At 39.1% G+C, this 22,986-nt stretch overlaps 1 protein-coding gene across 1 annotated transcript in view; it reads left to right on the forward strand.

Annotated features, from left to right (window-relative positions):
- Positions 1–644: 644 nt before the first annotated feature.
- Positions 645–22,986, forward strand: part of LOC130585967 (insulin-like growth factor I) — a 28,778-nt gene continuing 6,436 nt past the window's right edge. Inside the window, exons 1-2 of the mRNA XM_057386662.1 lie at positions 645–948; positions 5,255–5,411. Of these exons, the coding sequence (XP_057242645.1) occupies positions 886–948; positions 5,255–5,411 (220 nt within the window). The 5' untranslated portion in view covers positions 645–885. The remainder of the gene's footprint in view (positions 949–5,254; positions 5,412–22,986) is intronic.

The raw sequence follows: 22,986 nt of genomic DNA on the forward strand, positions 1-22,986 counted from the left end.
CACAGTACTGTAAGTCATAGGAAATTATATTATTTCTCCAGTGTGGCTGCTGAAAGATCACAAAGCTATTTTGCCCTATTTCCAAGCAGTTCTCAACAATTGTGTTGTTTTTAGCAGATGACAAAATGCCATTTTAGGGTTAATTGCACGGAGAGTTGGAGGTATTAATTGTTACTCAGCACACAGGCATGCCAAGTTCAATAACGTAAAGACACTTTCAGAGAAAAGTAGATAACTGCCTGCTTTTCTGGGCTATTTAAATAAAATACCTCTGCTGCTGTGCATAAATCAAATATGTATATATTTATATAGAAAGGTATGAATATATACAAACATTGCCCACACCGTGTAAGTTTTTATATATCTGAAATGCAGACGTGCACACGTAAATAAAAATGCACACACAGCTACCTGAAAGTTAACCAGGATACATTTTCTTATTTTTCATGGCAGCTCTTTTTGTCTGCTAACCCCTCAGTCACTAATTCACATTCTTTTAAAGGGGGAAAAAAAAAATCTGCTTCTGTGCTCTAGTTTTAAAATGCAAAGGTATGATGTTATTTGTCATCATGCCCAAAAAAGTCCTTACTCGGTAACTTTGCCAGAAGAGGGAGAGAGAGAGAGGCAAATGCTCCCCCAGCTGTTTCCTGTCTACAGTGTCTGTGTAATGTAGATAAATGTGAGGATTTTCTCTAAATCCCTCTTCTGTTTGCTAAATCTCACTGTCACTGCTAAAATCAGAGCAGATAGAGCCTGCGCAATGGAATAAAGTCCTCAATATTGAAATGTGACATTGCTCTCAACATCTCACATCTCTCTGGATTTCTTTTTTCTCATCATTACTGCTAACAAATTCATTTCCAGACTTTGCACTTTTAAGAAGCAATGGAAAAAATCAACAGTCTTTCAACACAATTAGTTAAGTGCTGCTTGTGTGATTTCTTGAAGGTAAATCTTTATTACTATTTCAAATAATTTTTGAGTTTTATTTTGCTGTGTATTGTCTGCTTCTGGCTTGAGGAGTATTGTGCACTTTTCAATAACATTATTTTAGAGCTGAGAATTATTTATAAATTGCTGAACATGCAATTTTATGTGATCTGGAAAATGGCTGTATGTAATACTTGCAATTACATAGATAACTGTGAGGGTAAACTATTGCAAATACCTGTCTTAAATTTCACTTCTATTCAGAGAACTTTGCAATATTTCAGTTATGTCATTGTTAAAAAGGTCCAATTACATCATTGTCTATATTGTTAATGAATGCTTCTGAAAGCAAGAACTTTTAGCTCTTTTCTGCAGGTGCAGGGTTTTCTAGGGAAAAAAGGTATTATTCACATGTTAAGTTTCTGCAGTTTTATTATACACMATTACAGAGAAAATGTTCATGCTTTCACAAGGAAACTTTTAAGGGATGTTGTCACTGCAGCAATTTTCTGGCAGCATCGTAGCATTTACTTGGTTTTTGGTTTTTTTTTGCTTTCATAAATTAAAAGTAAATGAGAAGTTCAGTTTTGTTTTCTACATTAGAAACCAGCTGCGACTTTTGCTGACCTTGCATATTTGTACAACTTAAGCAATTGTACATAAAGAAAATGGAAATTCCCTTCCATGCTCATCTCCAAGTTTTCCCTTCCAGGGAGGGCTGCTTCAGGAAAGTTTTGCATGTGAAGTTTGATGTTATGACCCTGTAATTTCTGCACAATAATGTAAACTGCCTGAAGGTAAATTTGACTTCAGAAGGTGCATTGACCTCTGTTTCTGTCAATTGGCTCCAGTCCAACTTTCCATTATCTGCAAATTTATATTCTCCAAAAACTTTTTTTCTCTCCTTAATGTTTTACAAGGGCATTTATGCTGTGGAAAGAATTATCCTGTTTTAATTGTTGAGGGCCTAATTATTTTTTTTACAGGGTCTTACACTTAAAAACACACTTATCTCATTCCTTAATGACCTAATTACAGGTCTGTAATTGCAAGGGATGAAATCATCCCCTYAATGTATAAATGGGCATCATTTCCAATATTCTTGAAGGATGAAGGGTTTGGGTTTTTTTTAAAGTATTGAGCAAGGCACTGAGAGACATAAAAGTAATGTGCTAGTTCCTCAGCTGTGCATCCTGCCAAGCTTCCTTGGAATCAATGGAACATATTGATTTAGGCGAGCATGCAGCCCAGATTCTTCACTCAAAGTTAATAGTATTTAAASCTTGATCTGCTCTAGAGCCATGTATGCTTTATTTGTGTCATAATTACTGGTAAATCCTGATATTGCATAATAATTACATGTTTCTACTATGGGTTGATAATCAGGCCCAGCCCCCCCCGGAATAAAATGTAATTTTGAATATGTAATTCCTCATTTCTTTCTATAGCATGTACTCTCCTTCAAAATGTTCCTCCTTCAAGATACTTSTAATTATTGCAGATGTCCCTACACGTTACTGAAATGACCAAGCATGTGAAGAATTCTCCTGCACAACTTGTGCCAGCTGATAGTTTGTTAGCTGGAGGGGACTTGCACAGGAGAATTAAGGAGTAAACGAGATGTAGGGTGTTCATATATGACATTCTTTTGTGGTGCTACTCTTCTGGACTGCCCAAAGAGGAATGGAGCAAAAAGCTGGCTATTTGAGTGAAAAAAAAAAAAAAATAAATAAAAAAGAAGAAATTCCAGCTGTGAAAATATGGTCAGTCATTCTATGCAAGAAAAAGAAGTGTTTAACTGGGCTCATCTTGAACCTGGGTTCAATTTCCTGGTGTAATCAGATGCTTCGATAAACCCCACCCACACCCCAGTGCCTTTTCCTTTAAACTCTCCACTTTCTGCTCAGATTGGGGGTGATGTCAGTGCTCTGCCTGATTGTGGAGAACCTGGAGCAATATTGGATTACAGCTTGGGGTTTTCTTAAGAATATCCCCCTCAGATATAAAGGGGAGCTCTGATTTTATCACAGGCAGATTGAATCAATTAATGTTGTGTTTAATTAAAGTGATGGAGTAAATTTAAAGTTTTAAACTATGTTTTGGAATTTGCTTTGATGGAACAGAGCGTGATTTATCAAATAATTGATTGAACCCTGGAAACATGTGAGCCTGTTTTCTTTTCTGRGAAGTTTTTACTTGTTTGAAAGTTCTTGACTGTTGTTAAATTCGGAGATAAAGTTAGAAATTCTCTGTGGTTTATACTGTGCAGCCTTTTTTGGCTTCCACTAAAGGAAAAACAGCAGATAATCTGTTTTGTCGTAGTTCAGTGATGATATTTATCTGAAAATGTAAGCCAGCTGAGAAGTCTTGAAAAATAAAAAATTGTTAAATGTCTAAAATTTATGTTTATTTCTGGACCAAATGTTATACGAGAACAAATTGTTAAATACATAATGTTCTTGTATTTGTGATGTCTTTCAGCTTTCTGAGGCAGTGTGCTAAACAGCTTTCTGCTTTACCTCCTCAGAACTGGGAACCATCTTAAACTGCAGGTGCATCACATTTATCTTACCAATTCAAAAATGKGGCAAAGGAATAAAGAAATTGTTGTTGAGATATGGGATCATCACGGGAAACAGTGCCTCATGTTATCACCATTCATTTATGATCTGATCTTTCTCCATYTGCTCATTGAAGTCGTGTCCATGCATTCAAGCTTGTTGGGTTGTGCATGGCAAAGTTGGCTGAAGACACTTGTGAATGGGAAAATAATTTATCTTTCCTTTTTTTTTATGATATATTATGGGATTTAAAATTGTTCGTTGCTTTCACAGTGGAAATAAGCGACTCATCCAGCAAGGCACTAAGATCTCTTGCCAAGAAAATAAGAATTCTTACAAATTATTGGCTAAAAAAGGCTCAATACCCCACTGGATCAGATCCCGGTTGATCAAAAAATAGATAATTTCATCTTTTTTTCCAAAGTTCAGTGAAGAAATATTAAGGATTAAATGGTCCCTGAAACCCTGAAACAAACTTTAGAGAAGATTAATCATTTTACTCCAATTACTTTGCACCAGACTGCTACTGCAAAGCAGTTTTAAGCTAAGTTTAACTGTAGGTGGAAGGCAGATTTGTAACTTCTTACCTGAGTGCAATGCTGATGTTAACCTTGAAAGAGAATGGAATAAAATGCAGATTTACACCTTTCAAAACTATCAGTTTTGGCAAGTGATCTAAATGAGTTCAGAATATGCATTAAGCACATTACTCAGTGTCCTGCTACTGTGCATAAACAGCTTTTTCTAGTGGTAAAAGAAAAAGCATTCTTTGCATGTTGGGCAAGAACTTTGGTGGACATGAAGTGGTAGAAAAAGGAGTGGATAAATGGATTGGTGCAATTTTACACCCATGGAGGAYTGGCCTTTCTTCAACCATAAGCAGAGGAAAAAGGGAGTTTGGAACCAAATGTAAACGAGAAAAGAATTGTCACCTCTGTGTGTCCCTCACAGCCACAGCTGCCTGAAGGGGTTTMATGCAGGACAATGAAGCATGGCTGCTTGCAACAAGTAAAAACATCCATTTTTAATGGTGTCTCCTCCTCTTTAMTCTCCTACTCACGCTCCTGTAACTTTCTCAAATGTTCCCAATTGTTCCCCTGCTTGTGGCAGGGCCCTGCCAGAGTCACTGAATGTGGTTCTTTGCTTCAGAAGGTCCCACACCAACTCCTGTAACTTTGGGCAAGCTGAACCTTGAAACATTTTTGGTCTGTCCTGGTATTTTCCTTTTTTGAGGTGACTGGAGCACTGTGGACTGAGCTCTTTTCTTATTGGGCCAAATTTCCTTCCAGCAAGTTTAGAGCATTTATTCTGGTGATGACAATGATGGTTTTGGTCTAAAGAGCTCTTCTCCATCCTCTGCTGCCCCCATTTCACACTGCAGGCACCTGTTATATTCCCTCTTAGCTCATCTGGTCTGAGAAAAACCAATTCAAGGTTGTTTTCCTTATTCCTGTTATTCCAGGCTTCCCTTTGTCTGTCCATTCCACTCTTCCATACCCTCCTTTACAAAAGCAAATACAAATCACAAGAACCACTGGGCTCCCTAACTGGATGTGATTGGGAATATTCACCAGGATAAATAATCAGTTTGCAAAATACACAGACCAGAAGGTGTAGGCAGTCACAAAATCGTGGTGAGACATTCCCAATTATTGTCCCAGACATCACAGMACGTGTTTGCTCGTTCTCATTCACAGGGGTGCAGGAGGCAGAGCCTGAGAGAAAACGGGGAAATCCTGACTGTGCTTGTGCTTCCTTGGCAGGTGAAGATGCACACTGTGTCCTACATCYATTTCTTCTACCTTGGCCTGTGTTTGCTCACCTTAACCAGTTCTGCTGCTGCTGGGCCAGAAACGCTCTGCGGGGCTGAGCTGGTGGACGCTCTCCAGTTCGTCTGTGGGGACAGAGGCTTCTACTTCAGTAAGTCAAACCCTTTCTTCCATTTCACTTTTTAAACAACTGAACAGTTCTGTGTAASCCACTGGAGCCTGCAGCTGCTCCAAATGAGCTCAGCCATGATCATGCTAAGTGTGTGTCCCATATCTGGAAGATGCTCAAGCCTTCAGTCACTGTGGAGCCTCAGCAGAGAATAAAGCTGTGCCTGCCCTCAGTCCCTCYGAGTTTCTGACAGATTTTCCTTTTCAGGCTTGTTGTTGTCTTTTCACCACTTTGCAGCTGCTGCTGTTCCACCTGCTGAATGTGTGCTTTCCATGAGCTGTCACTGCAATGAAATGAGTGAGAGCTCACAGYAAACCCAGGGCATTCAGGAGGCAGAACTGCGTGTACCTGCTCTGTCAGACTGCTAGCAAACAGCTTCAGTGCACGCTGCATCACACCAAAAACACGCCAAGCTTCAACATCTGGTCTGAAAAAATAGAGGAGCTGGAAGGCAGCAGGCAGARAGTTCCCACATCCAAATATCCACATGCTTCATCAGTTAAGTACAGGTGGAGGCAAATTCATGCATGGTGAGATAATGAAGGCCAACACCAGTGCAGGCARCAGATAAAATTAACTCTGCAATGGTGTGAGTCAAGAAACACTCAACTTTTAAGTCATAGAAATCTATTTCTGATTTTCRGCTATCTGCTATTTAAATAACAAAGTTAACAAAACCTTTAGCTAGACATATATTCATTCTGAATACATTGATTAATCTTTTTCTTTTCAAAACGTGCTAGAATTTGTGCTCTTGTAGCCTCAAGCTAGCATTTACTTTTAATARCAATATGTGCTTCTCTGATATTCTTTGTATTCCTTCATGACTGAACATTCTTGTCTTCCAWTGTATCATTTTTTGGTTTTCTGATCATACCTGCCCCATTCCTATTTATTTCTATCTATAGAGTCMCTGCCTTCAATATTTTCTCCTGGCTCTCAATAAGAGCAATTGCAATAAGATTGGAAATTCAGATCCTTGCACTTCTAAATTACAGAAAATCCTAATTTCCTCAACATAAAAGTTCTTGAGATTTTCATTCTCGGTACATTCTATTAAAGTTCACTTTSGAATCCTTAGTTTCATGCATACAAAGTATTTCAATATTCACAGAAGAACCCTTCTTTTCTGTATTTAACACCTCAGCACCTACTCCAGGGTGCTCTTCAGCTCAGTATTCTGGGGTTAAAGACAACATTAAAACTACTGGAATCTCTCGTGCAGGAATTTACATTTTTCTACCCACTCTGCAGGTGTTCATTTGCACACCAAAGTCTGTTGCATTTATTGGCAGCCAAGCTGGGGGTTGAGTGTCCTACAAACACTTTGTCGCTGGAGTGTGTGTAAAGACTGTCATCTCCCCCTCCAGTTTCTGCACCAGAAAACAAAAAGGTGACATACAACAGCAAAGCAGYTCTTCTTTTGCTGTGCTGTGCAGCTCAGGTGTTTCTCCCCCAGCACAAAGCATTTGCTGCTGGTTCCGAGCCGTCTGCTGCTCGCTTTCCACAAGAGCAGCTGCTGCTGCCAAGCAGCCAGGGTTGTGTGTACTTTGTGTTCCTGCAGGTAAGAGGTCGTGTGGAACGCTAATCATTAGCAACAGCTCCCTTTGCTTTCCATCTCCTGGTCATTCCCAGCTTTCACAATCTCTGCCCTMAGCCAGGTCATCCTTATTTTCAAACACCACCATGATTTCCCAGAGTTTCAGAGGAGATCATTGCCTTTGCAACCTTGACTTTTATCTGACCTTTTAGTTTAGTCTTTCTCCCTGGTCTTTGCTGTTTTCTGCCATTCTGAGTTTTCGCTCGAAATAACCCAACGACATAAACATCAACCTTGTTTTATCTGGAAAACCACAGAAGGTTTTACCCATGAATGACCACCCTGTTTTAGGAAAGTCTCGCACAGTTGCAATCAGCACAATGCAGTTGCATCATGCAATAGGAATTTTAYAAAGCTGATATAACAGGACTTTTATAAAGCTGGCCCCTTGGATGATAAGAAATGTGTGTGCTCTACCTGACTGCTTCTTATTTGTGAGGAAGAAATTTAATCTCTTTCTCACTCCAGTTTGATGGAGTTCAATCTAAAACAYAAAACTAGAGAAAAGCAAGCCCAGTAACTCTGGTAAAACAAACTGAGATCCTCATATCAAATGTACTACAGAAAGCAGTATTTTATAGGAAATTAAAAACATTGCTCCATTTCTTGAGACTTYTAAGAATTCCACACCATTTGCAGAGGTAAAAACCCAGTGAAGTTTTTCTTTTGGTGTAAAAAGTATGCCAATAAAAGTAGTATTTTAAACCTATTCTCAYACTCTGGTTCCTTTAAATAAAGTGCAATCAATGGTAGTGTTTGCAYAGGAAATAGCTGTGAGGAGAATTTTATTATTCCATATTTCATTAGAGACTCCAAATATGAAGAATACCTTTTGGCTGAGGTGGAACTCCTGGTTCAGAGTCAAGGTCAAAGCTTCTGAATATTCCTTGGGAGTTGTGGGTGGAAGTGAAGATAGAAATAATTGTGTTACTTTCTGTTGAAGTTCTCATTCCCAGCCACAAGGCTCTATCTACAGCTAGGACTGGCAGACAAAAATTTCCTTTATGTAGTCTGCTCTACCCAACTTTTTAGCTATAAAAGGAAACTCTTTACAGCTTCTCAGGAGATGCCCCTTTCCACACACAAAGAAAAGCATTGGCTTCCAGAGGGAGTCAAATGTGGTTTCTACCACTCTCTTTTGTCTTGAGATAGACTGAGAAGGAGCAWTTTAAAAAGTTTTTTTTAGGGGAAAACACAGCACCAATCCCAAACTGAGCATCTGCTTTTTCTCCTTGGTCACATTTAACTCCAAGCAGCACTGGCAGATTGTTGTCTSCCCTGATTTGCCAGGCAAAAGCAGTTTGGTGCCACCTTTTATTGAAGGACATCTCTCCAGGAGAAATTCTGCCCCTCAGGGTCCTGGGTGCCAGGTTTTGTTGGAAGGGGACAGAAAACCCGGCCACAATTCAACACAGCTTTTGTTATTTAATGTTTCTCCAATCCCAAAACCTCTGGATCCAACAGTCACGRAGCAAAGTGGGATGGCTTCAATGCTCATTTGAATTTCAGTAATSTCTACCATGGCACACTCACTACAAAATGATGCTGAGAGCAGGGAATGCTGGAAAAACTAAAAAGAGAAATTACAGGAAGCTTACAAAAGTGATAGCCTAAGAGGGGGAATGTTTTCCTTGAAACAGGACAGTCTTATCACAGGAATTTACTTTGCAGATTAATTAAAAAAAATGGCTTTTTCCTTAAATGTTGGATTTTCTGGACAATCAAATTCATTCTTGTTTATGACGTTTTCTGGGGACCATTACTACCAAGAGAAAGGAAAGATCAGGTAGCTTGTTCCAAGGAGAAAATGCTTTATTCTTTTTTATCTAGTTTTATCTAGTTTTATCTAGTTTTATCTAGTTTTATCTAGTTTTATCTGGTTTCTTCATCCAAAAGATACCTTTTCCTTTTACAATAAAGGCATAGTGGTTTGTCTAACAACATACATGATTGCCAATAAAGAAACACATTTCTTATTTCCTCCCTTTTGGTTGTTATTTTCTCCTTTTCCACCTCTTATTTCTTCATTTTCAAGCTTCTAATTTCTAAAACCCAGGTTAGATGGCAACACTTATTTGAAATCATGGCAATCACCTTCATGGATTAAAACTCCAGGTTTTTTTCCTGCTAAATACACCACTTTAGTCTTGTGGTGAACCTTCTGAACCAACACTTGCATGAAAAAGACAGAGCTAAATTTAGACACCTGAGACACWGGAGCTCCTCTGATATTTTTTAGAGAATGGAGAATGATCTAGAACGTGCTTCCATGTGGAAAGCAGTGAATCCCATAAAAATGGGCTTTTCTGGTGCTCAGCTGTGTCAGCTGCTTTGTGGAGAATCGCTGCAGGTTTTTTACTGCTTTTTTTTGTCCACTAAGATGACCAAAATTGTGTGTCGCCCTTGGGAAAATSCCCAGCTGTGCACAATGTAAGACTATTGGTTTATAATCATCAGAAAATCGAGATAAGCCCATGCACATAATTTTTGGGCAAGGAGAGCTGTCCTGAGATCTCATTGCTTTGCAGAACCGAGGGGCACGCGGAAGAATTGCTGCCTTGGAAAAGAGGAAACACAAAGAGCAGCACAGCAATAGGCAATCACATTTTGCTTCCTCCATTTCCCCCTAGTTAAGAGCTTCTTGTTTACTTCAGGAAGTCTGCTCTTAAGGAGTTATTAAAGTTGCCAGGCCTGTCAAGGCTCTCAGCATAATTACAAGAGATGGCGCGGCGCTCGGTTCTCGAAGCACTCGGTACCTGTAGGAGCTGTGAGTCATTAGCTCCTCTCTGCAGCCCTGATTGAGAGGAATTTTTAATGTCAGAAGCCCAGCAGAGGCACGCTGAAAAGCTGCCACGGACACACACAGGCTCTGGTGTTGGTGACAGTCTCACAAATCTTCGCAAACAAACKCTGGTCATCCTGGCTGCGCTCGCACGCCGAGATCTGAGAGTGGTTCTGAGCTCCTCGGCCTGGCTGAGTGCCCCATTCATGTCCCAATTCTGGATCCACGGAGGATTTGGGTGTGTTCTTCCATCAGTCCCTGGGTTCCTTACTCCTTATGGGAAAATCAACCTGCAATGGGGGTCAGATGAGCTTCAGCCAGCTCTGCAGGGTCAGGGAGCTACAGGCACAGCCACTTGTGCCTCTGTCAGAAAAAAAAAGAAAAAAAATAATCAGTTCTGACATCTGGAGTGATATCAAACAGCTGACACAAGTGTGATGTGTGCTTTGCTCCCCCTGGTAGTAAACAYTGAGGAAGTTCTCCAAAAATAAGCCAGTCTTTGAAAGAGTTTTCTCCTTTTTTGCCACATCAAGARAGGGCGAGGAGTGTTCATAAAAGCTAACCTTAGTTTAGTGAGGTTAATCTTCTTAAGTTACCTCTTTAATGACAGAGAGAGAGGTTCTGTCTGCTTTTTCCATGGATTGCAGAGTGAGTCTGGGAGGATTTAGACYCTGATGTACACTAAATTTAATCCTTGCAAACAGGTCCCCTCCACAGCTAGTTTCTCAGGTTGTTAAGGATTTTATAATTTTTCAACTTTTTCCTTAAGAGGGACTGTAGTAGAAGGATAATTTTAATGACGTGACTGGAAACAAATCACTGATCAAAATTTCAACAAGAAACATCTCTGCAAAAAGTGCCTACTACCAAAACCAAATAAGTCCATTTTCTGCAGAAGTTCAGTTTATACRTGCCCTTATTGGATGTTAGATATTAGAGATGGCAATGCTTTTTATGATGTTTACCTTTATTTTCATGCACTAGRCCAGGCTCCAAATTTGGTCTCAAATAACAGAAAGCTGTTACTTGACATTTGATTCCCTAACTGCTATATGTGTATTTAATACGTTGTTTAGTCTCATGTTGGATAAAGYCACTCAAAGAAGCACTTGGCAAGGTCAGCATTAATTCTTGGCATAGCTGCCCCTCTTWCTTTTCCACTGAATCTTGAATACCAAGAAAAACCCTTCTCTGACTTCAGCTCTGGCACGTGCTTCGTGCAATTGGCCAAAGCCTTTGCACATGGACCTCTTGGTTGGTTCTGGTGTCAATAATGGGTTTGTGTTTCTCGATCAACAAAGCAAATCATCCAGTCAGGCAGAGCCACACACTCTGTCCAGGAAAAACTTTTGCATTTATTACCTGTGCGTGAAGGAAACTCAAAGACAGAATTGACAGAGCCTTTTCTCCAGGGTTTATTCAGCACTTTAGCTCTTCTGTGTGTTTCAAACCCTTTCACATCACTGAAAATCAAACGGAGACTTCAAGCAGTTTTCATCTCAGAGCTTTGCTAAAAAAAGGATGGATCTGGACTCGTTTATCAAACCATATCCCAATGTCAGTATTTCCCTGTGACACAAGCTTAATTGTTCAAAAACACAACAACAAATGAAAGGAATAACCAACAGTTAAGTAATTTCTCAGTCTAGAAATCAAGACAAAAGAAATACCACAAATGTATACTTAYTGAAGGATTTCTGCTAAATTTATCTCTGGTAATAACCACAGGAACTTCGATGTCAAGGGGAAGAAAAAGCCATTAATTCCTACTTTCTATGTGGTGCATTTAGTGCAGAGCCATTATGAAAGATAAAGCCCAAGTACTGGGTCTAACTTTTGAGAAATGGCAGGAATATTTCATGTTTGCATCAGTAAATGAGGTTCTGAGAACAAGAATTTGAACACATCCATTGTYCCTGGAGGGGCAGACCAGTGGGTCACTCCAGCTTGAGGAAAGTTACTTMAATTCCTAAAGAAATCCAACCCGAGTTGGGATACTTGTTGTGTTTTTGGATTGAATCCCATATTCAGAGAAATTTTATTTTCCATGTTCTTTCTCTTACAAGACAGAGCAGAATGCATCACTTAACTCACATTAAACCCTTTGCTGGTGAAAACTGCAATAGTTTCCTTTTWTCAAAGAAACTTTCTAGGGCTCATGTGTCTCTATGTGCCTCTTCTTTTTTCTTTTTCTTTTTTTTTTTCCCTGAGTCTCCAGCATATTTAAATATTTCCCATCTTATTTTGAAATTCAGCTGTGATGCCAGCCTTCCCATTTATGTAAAATAACTCTTGTAGAGTAAGAGAATGCCACCAGGGAGCACGASCTTCTGCTTCCTTCTGTGCCCATAAAAGTGTGGAAGTGGGGAGAGAGTGTCCTGTGAAAGCACTTCCTCTGGGCAATTATGACTCACACAAACCTGAAATTAGATTATGTTTTTTTATTCAGAACTATTTGTTTGTGTTGTTTTGCATCTTTGTGTGTTGGGAAGAAATTTACACAAGGCTGAGCACGCAGAAAAAAAAGGAAGGGGTTGGCTCAGACCGTTCTGATTCGATTCCAGCTCGGTGAACAAAACTGTTTTCTYTCTGAAAATAAATATTCTAGGAATAATATTTCTATCATCTCCAAAAAAGTAAACACTTAATACCCCCAAATCCCATAAACAGCAGGTTCTAAGCAAAACAAATACTACTGAAAACTGGTTTGACTTCAAAAGAAGGTTCATTAACAGCCCTATCCTTCTAAGGCAGCGGATAAAATCTGAAATTACACACACAAACTCCTTATTTCACAAGTCTGTGTTCTACCAGAAAATTTTAAATGCAAAGGTATAAAAATTAGTGGGGAAGATGTCATTCTGCTTGTGGATCTGAAAAGATGAGCACATTCCTMATTATGTTTGATGGCTGTGCCAGACCACCTATAATAAATCCAATTTACCAGAGGGATTTTTTTTTCAGGCTTGCATTAACTATACTGAAGGTTTCTTTTAACTCAGCCCCATTAAAATGACTGGATATGAGCTTTTATTCTTGTAATGAAAATTTTACAGCTTCTTTTTTGTGAGTCTTCATTGATTACTCCAGGTTACATGAAAGGAAATCTATTTTACGTTGTCATAGCAGGTTTTAATTGAATTAATTTCTTCCCTTGTAAATTCTGTGGACAAAYAACAATATTGTTGTAATAATTTGTTTCTACATCCCCTGAATTCCTGAATTACTAGTCAACAGGTCTTCCATGAAAAAAAACTTAGTTTTTTTTCCTACGTATTTCAAGTTTTATGTTTCTTTCCATTAAMGTTTCCAGCCTTTCACAGACATATTTAGTTTGGCAGGAAGAATCTGGTGACTCATAGACTGTAGAAATTTGAGAGCAAGCTACTGAAAATGTATCTAATTTCTTCTTGTGTAATTTGGAAGCAAGCTACTGATAGTATGTCTAATTTTCCTAGTTTAATCAAATGTATTATTGGCAAATGCATGTCCTGAATAAAAGCCATGTTTATTTCTGAAATATATAGCTAAGATTAAATGCAAAAACACCATATATATTTGCTTTTAGAACACTTCTGGGCTTTTTTTCTAATTGTTTCTGGCATTTCGCTCTAAATCAATGGGCACTGAATGAAAAACAGAGGCACTAGTTGAAACAATTTGCATTACAATCCTTCTTACATTTTGGAATTCAGTACTGTGAAAGAGTTCCTTATGATGTTTTTTCATTATTTTTTTGGGAGTTTTTTGGATTTTTTTAAGAGAGGATAGAGGTGTAAGAAGATTAGGTAATGTTATACCTCCATGATTCATACAGAGAAGGATGGAGGTATTAGAAAAGCTCTCATTTGTATTTTATTTTATTTTATTTTATTGACTATATTGTTCCTTTCGTGTCTTTTCAGACAAAAGGCTTTTAAATTCAGATCTTTCTAGACATGCAYCATTTCCATTTATCCACACACAGAACGAACTTGCTGAATGGCAAAACACGGAACAGAGTTTGATCCAAAATAAGGAGATTCTGGTTCAGASTCAACCCATCTACTTTTGGGCACTTAAATGAGAATTCTGAACCAGAATCCTGTTCAAGCTCATGGTGCAGTCAGTGAGAGGATGAACAAACTTTCAGAGCTCTCATTAAGTTATGAATTTTCCCTAGGACGTGCTTTTCCTTCTCCATTAAATTAAGCAAGGAAGCTGTGGCAATCACACCCTTATGCTCATTCAGTCAGTTGAGTGAGGACCCTCGTTAAGAGCCTGAATTTTGGTGGAGTTAATCTGTTTAAAATCACACAATGAACCTCCATGCAGAGGTAAGGATGCACTCCTACAGATCCCATTTTAGACTGAGGCAAATCCAAGCTTATTTTATGTTCTCTGGTGTAAAACAGAGAAGCAAAGACCCARCCAGTGCCTTAAGCAAGTAACACCAGTTAGAGCTGCTCCTTTGGCTCCTAAAATCTCCCAGGGTTTTAGTCTGACTGAGTGTGAATCCTGYTGCAGAGAGCACTCTGGTTTGACACAGTAAAAGCACGAGGGAAAAGCTCATCTGTCTTTTCTTTCTCGATATAACAGGTGGAATACACTCACAACACACCACAGTGAGTGAAACCACTTCATGTTTTATTCCTGCAAAATAAGGTGCACTTTTCCAGGCATAAGCAGTTTTTTACACTGCTGTTCACACAATTTCTGTTCCTGTGAATATTCAGCTCCAGTTGTTTGAGAAATTGAGACAATAATAATAATAATAATAATAATAATAATAATATTTATAACCTAGAGTGATATCCAAATATCAGCTGCCGTTAAAGGAGGATTTTCTTTGTGAGGGTGCTGTGACTTCTGTCAGGGTATCATCATGGAGAAAGGACACAGAATGATGCTCAAGTACATTTTGGAGACACCCAGGCAATGAAATATTCAAAGTCAGGCTGGACAGGGCTTCCAGCAGTCTGAAYTGATTGAAGGTGTTCTTGCTCTTTGCAAGGGGTTGGATTAGGTRCTTTMAAAGTCTCTTCCAACCCARACTRTTCYATGAGTTTGAAGATTTTTTAAAAATATCTGCTGCTGACCTAATGAGCTCCCCTAAAAAAGCCATAATCTGACTGAATGAAAACCACTCAGGGAGTTGAAACAACACCACAAAGCATCTCTGCCTTCCCCACTTCAGTGCCTGCCTTCATCCAAGGCTGTACAGAAAGGCACAGAAAAACAAAAACCCAAAACAAGCACCTTCAAAAACAACCACCTTTAAAAAAAACACCTTCAAAAACAACCACCTTCAAAAACAACCACCTTCAAACACAACCACCTTTAAAAAAAACACCTTCAAAAACAACCACCTCCAAAAACAACCACCTTCAAAAACAAACAACCACCTTCAAAAACAACCACCTTCAAAAACAACCACCTTCAAAAACAACCACCTTCAAAAACAACCACCTTCAAAAACAACCACCTCCAGAAACAACCACCTTCAAACACAACCACCTTCCCTGATCTCTGAAACGATCCCTTTGCAGGGAACAGTAATCACAGTAATTAAAACTCCCAAACCATCTGTGGGGACAGGAAATGTCCTTTAGGTTGTTCAGACACTGATAATCCTTTCTCAAAAACTGTATTGTTTTAAGGCAAAATGAAAACAAGAACTGAAATCAAGAATTCTTTATATTTGCTGTCAATAAATGTGTATGTGAATTAGCTTATTTCAAGGTGCTGTTAGTATTGTTAATTGTGCTGTTCCCAGTTAGTTTAGCTTGAGGAAAATGGAGTGTAAATGAGGCTCTCACCTCTCAGTTAGCTATTTGCTCCTGCATTTGAAAGACATAAAATTCTCACATTCACCACAAAAAGTGTTTTTCATACACTTTAGGAGTTCCACCACTATTTCAGCAATTACAGACACTAGATTTAACATAGCTGTTCCAAGATAGAAACATTTCCAAAAGTGCAATGGTCAAGAAAATCTATTCATTAAAAAAAAAAAAAAAAAAAAAATAATAATAAAAATAAAAAAAGGAAGGTATTTTGCAGCATTTCACCCTTGTCTTTATTTTTTTGCAAAAAATAGAATTAGTTTCTGCAACTGCAGCTCTAGTGGTGTTGTCAGGTACTCTAATTTTTCTTTCCTAGTCACTTYATTTCAGTTTTTGAAAGCAGTAGGACTTGATGCAATAAAATACAACTATTTCCTGTTATCACTAAGGTGAAGACTAATAAAATGARCAGAATTCATAAGTGGTGATATTCTTACTGTCTGCTGTTCTTCTCAAATAGAAATTTATACTCTGATACGAAACAGATGAAGTTCAGATCTGTGAAAAAAAAAAGAAGAGCAAAACTTTTTCTTAATAAATAAGGCTTTCCCTGCCCCCATCAAGAATGAAATAACCTGCAACAGATTTTGAATGCAAAAGGATTATATTTGAATTATGAAACAGGTGGAAGTGCCTTGTTAATTTTTTGTTTTAAAGAATGCAAGATTTTTAAGTGCATTTCTACACTTTCATGAGGTAGAGGAAAAATGTTAAGGAAAAGCTGAGATGTAGTAAAATAAAAAAGGGAGAAAGATGATGCCAAAGGAGGAGAAAACAATGATAATCCAGGCTGGCCCTGTCCATAATCCAAAACTGTCTGTTCATAATCCAAAACTATGAGTCCATGGATACTCACTCAAAGTCATCTTTTAACTKSAGATGGTTTTAGGATAGTGGGAGTTGGTCTGAGCAATTCTATTCCATGAGCTCTGAGCTATGCTCACTAAAGAAAACATTGATCATTGATTTTCCTAGGTCTTTTGGCCATGAGTGTCATTRCACAACAAATATTTTCCCTTGACTGGATTCCCATTGCTTCCTTACTGATCACCTGTTTTTCCCAAGAACTACCAGCTGAATTTCTGATCTTTTCCTTTCTGTTCATAACTACAGCAAATAAAGGTTCATTTGAGCAATCCATAGATACTGTTTGTTCCTGATGTGAAAAGGGCCCATACTCATCAAAAAACTTTTCATTTTTGACATTATTCAGACCCACCTGAAAGGTTTGCAGCATAATTTTAAAGTTCACGTGCTAAAGTTCAGCTCTTCATAGACTCATAGAATATGCTGAGGTGGAACAAACCCATCAGGATCACAGRATCCAACTCCTGACMCTGCAGAGGACAMCCCAAAAATCACCCCATGTGCCTGAGAGCATTGTCCAAATAATTCCTCAGCTATGTCAGGCCCATCCCAGGGCAGAGCCCAGCTCTCACCCTCCTTAAATTTCTGGTGATTGCCCACCTCTCCAATTTATGGAGGTTCACACAACTGTTAGGCTCTGTAAAGTGCCYAAATTACTCTTGGTTTTGTGGCAAGTAGATGGCTCCATCTAAAAGATTGAAAAACAATTTTCGACAAGAGTTCATCTATTCTAAAAACTCAGCACAAGCCTCGTGAACAGCCAGGGAGACCTTTGAAGCTCCTRAAGGCGTAGGAGTCAGATTTCCAAAGGTTTTTAGGCACTGAAGAGGCAGATGGACACTCCAGAGATTTTTCAAAAGCAGTCGTGTGTGTAATTTCCACTAAAACCAGTGGTAGGTGATCCTGGGAAAGCTTTTTTTTKTTTTGGTTTGTTTTTGTTTTTCCAATCCTTTAGGCATATGCCTGTGTTTTCAGTCGCCTCAGCATCTTTGGAAACACAAGCCAGGCTCCTTAGCTACTTGTCTAAATTTTGCTTGTGGACCTTATTGACTGCTTGTGAAAAAGCTATCACTATTAAAAGCTCTTCAAAATAAGAATTGGCATAATGACTTGGCTTCCTGTCTGACGTTAAACACACTAATACGCTTACTGTGAAATCTTCTTATTTCCAGCATAAATATGTGAGGCATCAGATGAAAGCTAATAATTTCCCAAGCGAGCTAAAAATAATGATGGCTGAATTTGAATAAATGTTCTAAGAGGCATCCTGGAGCAGACAGTGGTTAATAAGTGCTGTAAATGTCACCTCTTTACCAACCTCATTTGAGAGATGCCAAAGCCTAAACATGCACCACAAACAATACTGGGGGAATATCGAACATCAGRAAAATTATAATCACTGCAGAAAGCTGGAGACGATGCATGTCTTGTCTGTTCTCTGTCTTCTGACCAGGAAAATTTAATTTAAATTCTCACAAACTTCTTTGGGGTGTGTTATTTAGGAGTTTCACACACTTGTGACATAATCTGCAATTAGGCCATCTGACCGCACTAAATTTACTGAAATAATTCAAAATATGTTGTAATATAAGGAGTAAGTTTTATTGAAAGGTATCACTTCATATAACCACAAATAATACAGGAATATGTAAATTAAACTCACTTTTAAAACTGCAATGCAAACAGAAAAGTTTAGTRAAAGAACCAGTGACTGAAGCTGTGTCTCTAAGAATTCCTTAAAATCAGGGTACACTAGCCTTAATTTTGGTCACAGAGCAAATTAATTTTACATTCTGATACGCAGACCATCGCTAAATGATGAAAACCTTCAAGGAAAAAATTGTACCATGGTTATGCAGAATACACACTTCTTGGGCAAAGGAAAAAAAATCCTTGTCTTCATTATGAACAGGATGGTCCCGTGCCTCATTGGCTTCCAAGATGCAAACAMTGCAGACAATAAGAATTAATATTTTCCTCAAACTCCTCTAAAGGGCTCAGTATAAAAGYATTTCATTGCAGCCTTCAGACAAATACATTGCATGCTACAATATCCCAGGAAATCATCTATTTCTCTCAACATTTGTAATCATTTTGCCCTGGAGATTGCATATCTGACTGGAGATGGCAAGAACTCTTCASTTTTAAATTATTGAAAACTCTTGCTCTGATTTTAGATGAAGAGGTTAAAAACAATTAAGGAAGACTAGAAAAGAATTAATTTTCCTTTCCAGCTAATGAAGGACCACATGAAAGTGGTACAGAAAACCCAAAATGTGTTCACAGAAGGTTCATCGAGTTGTGCAGTTGTTTTAGTGCTTCTCAGGGTTCACAGAATTGGAAGGGTTGGAATTAGGGTTGGAAATCACGCAGTCCAAGCCCCCAGCCAAGACAAGGTCACGCAGAGCAGGGGACACAGGAACGGGTCCAGGTGGGTTTGGAACGTGCCCAGAGAGGGAGAATCCACAGCCTCCCCAGGCTGCTGCTCCAGGGCTCTGCCACCCTCAGTGGAAAGAAGCTCCTCTTCATGTTGAGGTGAAAATTCTCGTGTTTCAATTTGGATCCCCTTGGCACCAACTCTGGGGTGTTTGGAGGCATTGATGGGATCCCCTCTCAACCTTCTCTGGGCTAATCCGAGACTGGAGAGATCTCCAGAGCCCCTGCCCAGCTTTGTCCCCATCCACATCACCCTCTCTCATTTCTCCTTGTCCTGAGGAGGCCAGAACTGGGCACAGCACCCACCAGAGGGGCAGGATCAGCGCCTGGACCTGTGGCCACTCTCTTCCCAAAGCCACTGGCCATCCTGGCTGCAAGGGCACAGTTCCAGCTCAGAGCTGCTCCCAAAACCTTCAGCAATTTCCTCTCTTCTGCAGGGACAKGAATTAGGATTGTCCATGTGGGTGGGTTCAAACTACAAACCGGCTGAGAATTTAATTTAAGTGATTTTATGACTTGTTTAGCAGAGACCACCTGGGCACTTCCCAGCAGTCACCATCAAMATTTATTTCTTTTCACACACCAAGRCTTGTTTGCAATGGGCAGCAATCTGCTAAATAAAAAGCCACTTGGTATGGCACTCAATTTCCTTTCTCCTTTTTCCATTCTGCATCACTATATTGCACACAACATTTAGAAAGCTGCTGSTTCTGAACAACCTAAACAGATAAAAAAATCATATTTGCCAAGTCTATCTTACCTGGCCTAAATTTGCCTTTTTTTTTTTTTTTCCAAAGTTATTGATAGGCTATCATGGCCAAAATACCAGCACAGAATGATAATATCTTGCTAAAGTTTTCATTTTGGTGTTTCCCTGTAGTCTCAGGAGATGGAGAGATGCCTTGGAAAACTAAAAATCTGTATCAAAAGTAGATTTTTTTCTTTTGCTGAAACAACTACAATCACAGAAARCAGAAGCATGCAGCTGAAATATGAAAGTCCCATCATTTCTTATTTTGAACCAGTACTAAAAATCCACCTTTCCTTTGAACTACTTCTACCTCTTAGATTTGCWTTATATCCTCATGCTATGCTAAAAGCCCAGTCATAATGCTGTTTTMAAGGACTGCTTTGAATTCCTTTTTAGATGCATTTAAGCTATAGTAATTTAGCTGATGGCTGCTTGATTTCAGCACAGCCAGTGAGAAAGCAAACAATCCAATGACCCCAAGTTCACTGAGATTGCTGGAAAATGAAAACAAGGGTTTTGGAAGGCCAGAGCCTCAACACATAAAGAAATACATTGAATACTTCAAAAGATATAAAATTCTTAGAACTGTTGGACAGGCTTCTGTGTGTGAACTTTCCTGTCCAAGTGGCATTGCTAAATAGCGTGGCACCAATCAGGGGGCTGACATCATGTTGTTGTGTAACTCATAACCATAGCAATGTCACYTCCCAAAATGCATTATATGTGCATTCAGCTGCTTAAAATCTCAGCTCTGTCAGTGCTTAAATAAAGCACAGTTTAGGAGATTTATTTTGAAATATGAACTCTTTGTGTTTTTGTTGTTTTTTKGKKGTTTTTTTTTTAATAAAGGAAACAGAAAATGTAAAGCTTGTTAAGCCAGTGTTAACACTGGAAGTTTGGATTCAGATAAGAGGCACAGTGAGAACAGATTTCATCACCAATCTAACTCACAGTGAGAGTCCTGTGAGAGAGCTGATTGTGATCWTTTTAGTGGACAGTAATACACTTGGGCTTTTACATTAAAAATGGGTCAGAATGCACCAAAATATATCAGTGAAACAAAAAAAAAAACAAAAACAAACCCATAGCACACCCGAATTGCTGAGTAAAYGGTGTAGCTGTCACCCTGAGCGAACTTAATAAAGGTTCAGCTCAACAGCTACAAGCAACGGAGAACAGCATGTAACAGAAATTGGGAATGGGATCCTCCTCTCCTCTTYTTCAACCCCAAGTGCCCTTCCAGAGAATCATGAGCCTATTGCTGCTCTCCCTGGAACAGCAGGAATTGCCTCATTCTTGCGAGCTGCAGGAATTCCAGAGCAGCAACAGCAAAGCCCCACCAAGAGCAGCCCTTGTTGCCAAGTGGCCACTGAAAACCAGAGCCCAGCACTGCCAGGGGCTGCTCAGGGGATGGCACGGAGCCTTTGCCTGGGGCCACACGTTAAAAAACCCAACAGACAGCTCTAATCATGACACAGGCATGGTTAAAGGGATAAAAGGGTTTTATTTCGGTGTTTAATGGGATTTCAGGTGCACAACTTGACGGAAAGCACACGCTGTGTGTAGCACCTATACAATTTTTATAGATTCTGCAAATTAAGATATCTATTTAGATGTTTTTAATAAGAAATTGAACAAATGAATTAATTTTTTTTATTTTATTTTAAAGAATCCCACCAGAATGAGGTTAGAGTTTAGTTTACATAATATGTTTTAAAAGCCTCTAGCTAAGGTTGGAGCTGTAGGTTTTAAGACAGCACAGGGCACGCTGACCCTTTACTGAGGATATTTGGGTTTTCTGTTTAGTAGAGTTTTTTAATTAAGTTGGAATATTAGGCTACAAGAATTATAAGTGTGTTGGCTAAGGGCACAGGGATGCATAAAACGTTTTAAAGGGTATATTAAATATATCAAAGGGTACRTAAAAAGGAAAGGCAGAAATTAGCAGGCATCAGTGCAGAGTAGCTGGTGTTATCTGTGATCCATCCTCTTGGAATATCTGCATGTTGGAGCTGATGTGGGGCTGACTGGGCCCTTCTGTGGTCACAGGTACAGCAGGGGTGAAATGCAGCCTTTGCCCCCCTGATAACCCACCAAGAACATGAGCACTGTCTTTATGATACATAAAAATATGAAATAAAGGCTCCCAGTGTGCCTTGGCCCTGTGTGCAGTGAGTTTTGAGGCTTTGCTTACAAAGATAAGGGGGGACAGGCTCCACACAACATCCTCKGGGGTAGAAAGTGTAACAGATCCTTTGGCAAAGATAAAAAAACCTCAATTTCTGTGGTAACAAATAACAAGACCACCACCTTTCCTTTCAACACCAGGCAGCAATTCCAAATGCTCCTTAAAGTGCACAAGAACTGTGGACAGAGATTACTCACAGTCACCTGATTGAGATGCTGCAAGAGATGATCTTGTTGCTAGCCAATTTCTCAAATGTACAGAAAATTTTAATTATAAGTTTGAAAAGAATGCTGAAATGCAGGAGTCCAGCAGTACACAACTGTGACCAGCACAGACCCTTCCCGTGCATTCCAAGAATCCAGAAATCAGAATTCCTAATTTGAGAAGCAATTGGTGCAAACCATCTCCCATCCTCTGTATTTCACAGAAAGTTTTCTTTGGATAGAAAACAGATAAAGAGCAAGCAGGTGGAGGGTGATGACTATTTCTGGCTGTGGGACCAACTGGTTTACATAACCTTGAACCAACTAATTTTATCTGTGTTTGCCTTACTTTCACCATGTGTGAAAATGAGGCAACGATGTTTATTCACTTTTTTTAAAAATGCTTTTGAAATCCCCTGATCCAGGTAACAATTCAGATCCAACCCAATACCACTTTTTAAAAGCTCACATTTAACCCAAATGCTGCAAGGGTTAAAGTTTGAAGCAAAGTGTCACATTCCAGTACTGATGATTAATTACAGGTAATAGTCTATCAAACTTAGGAAGACAGCTCAGTAAATGCAAAAAAAAAAAAAAAAAAATAGATCTGTTTACATAAGAGATACAAATTGGCTACTGCTTTCAGTCTAGAAGTTAATTTATGCCACATTACTGCAGAGAACCCCGCAAACCGTTTTTAAACAATGTTCTAACAGTTTACATAAAACTTAATGGCAAGTTAAGTAGATCACCCCAGCGGGCCCTCTGCTTGCTGCAGGAATATGGCACAGAGTTCAGAGGTTACTTGAGACTCCTTCTCCCAGCCAAACGACTCAAACAATAACACTTTYAGGCACTGAAACACTTCTCCTCGGCTTTCAGCAGAAGCAGATGTGGGTCTGACT

Source organism: Malurus melanocephalus, unplaced genomic scaffold (genome assembly GCF_030028575.1).
Source record: "Malurus melanocephalus ecotype Western Australia unplaced genomic scaffold, MMel_1.1 scaffold_1026, whole genome shotgun sequence".
NCBI classification, from domain to species: domain Eukaryota; kingdom Metazoa; phylum Chordata; class Aves; order Passeriformes; family Maluridae; genus Malurus; species Malurus melanocephalus.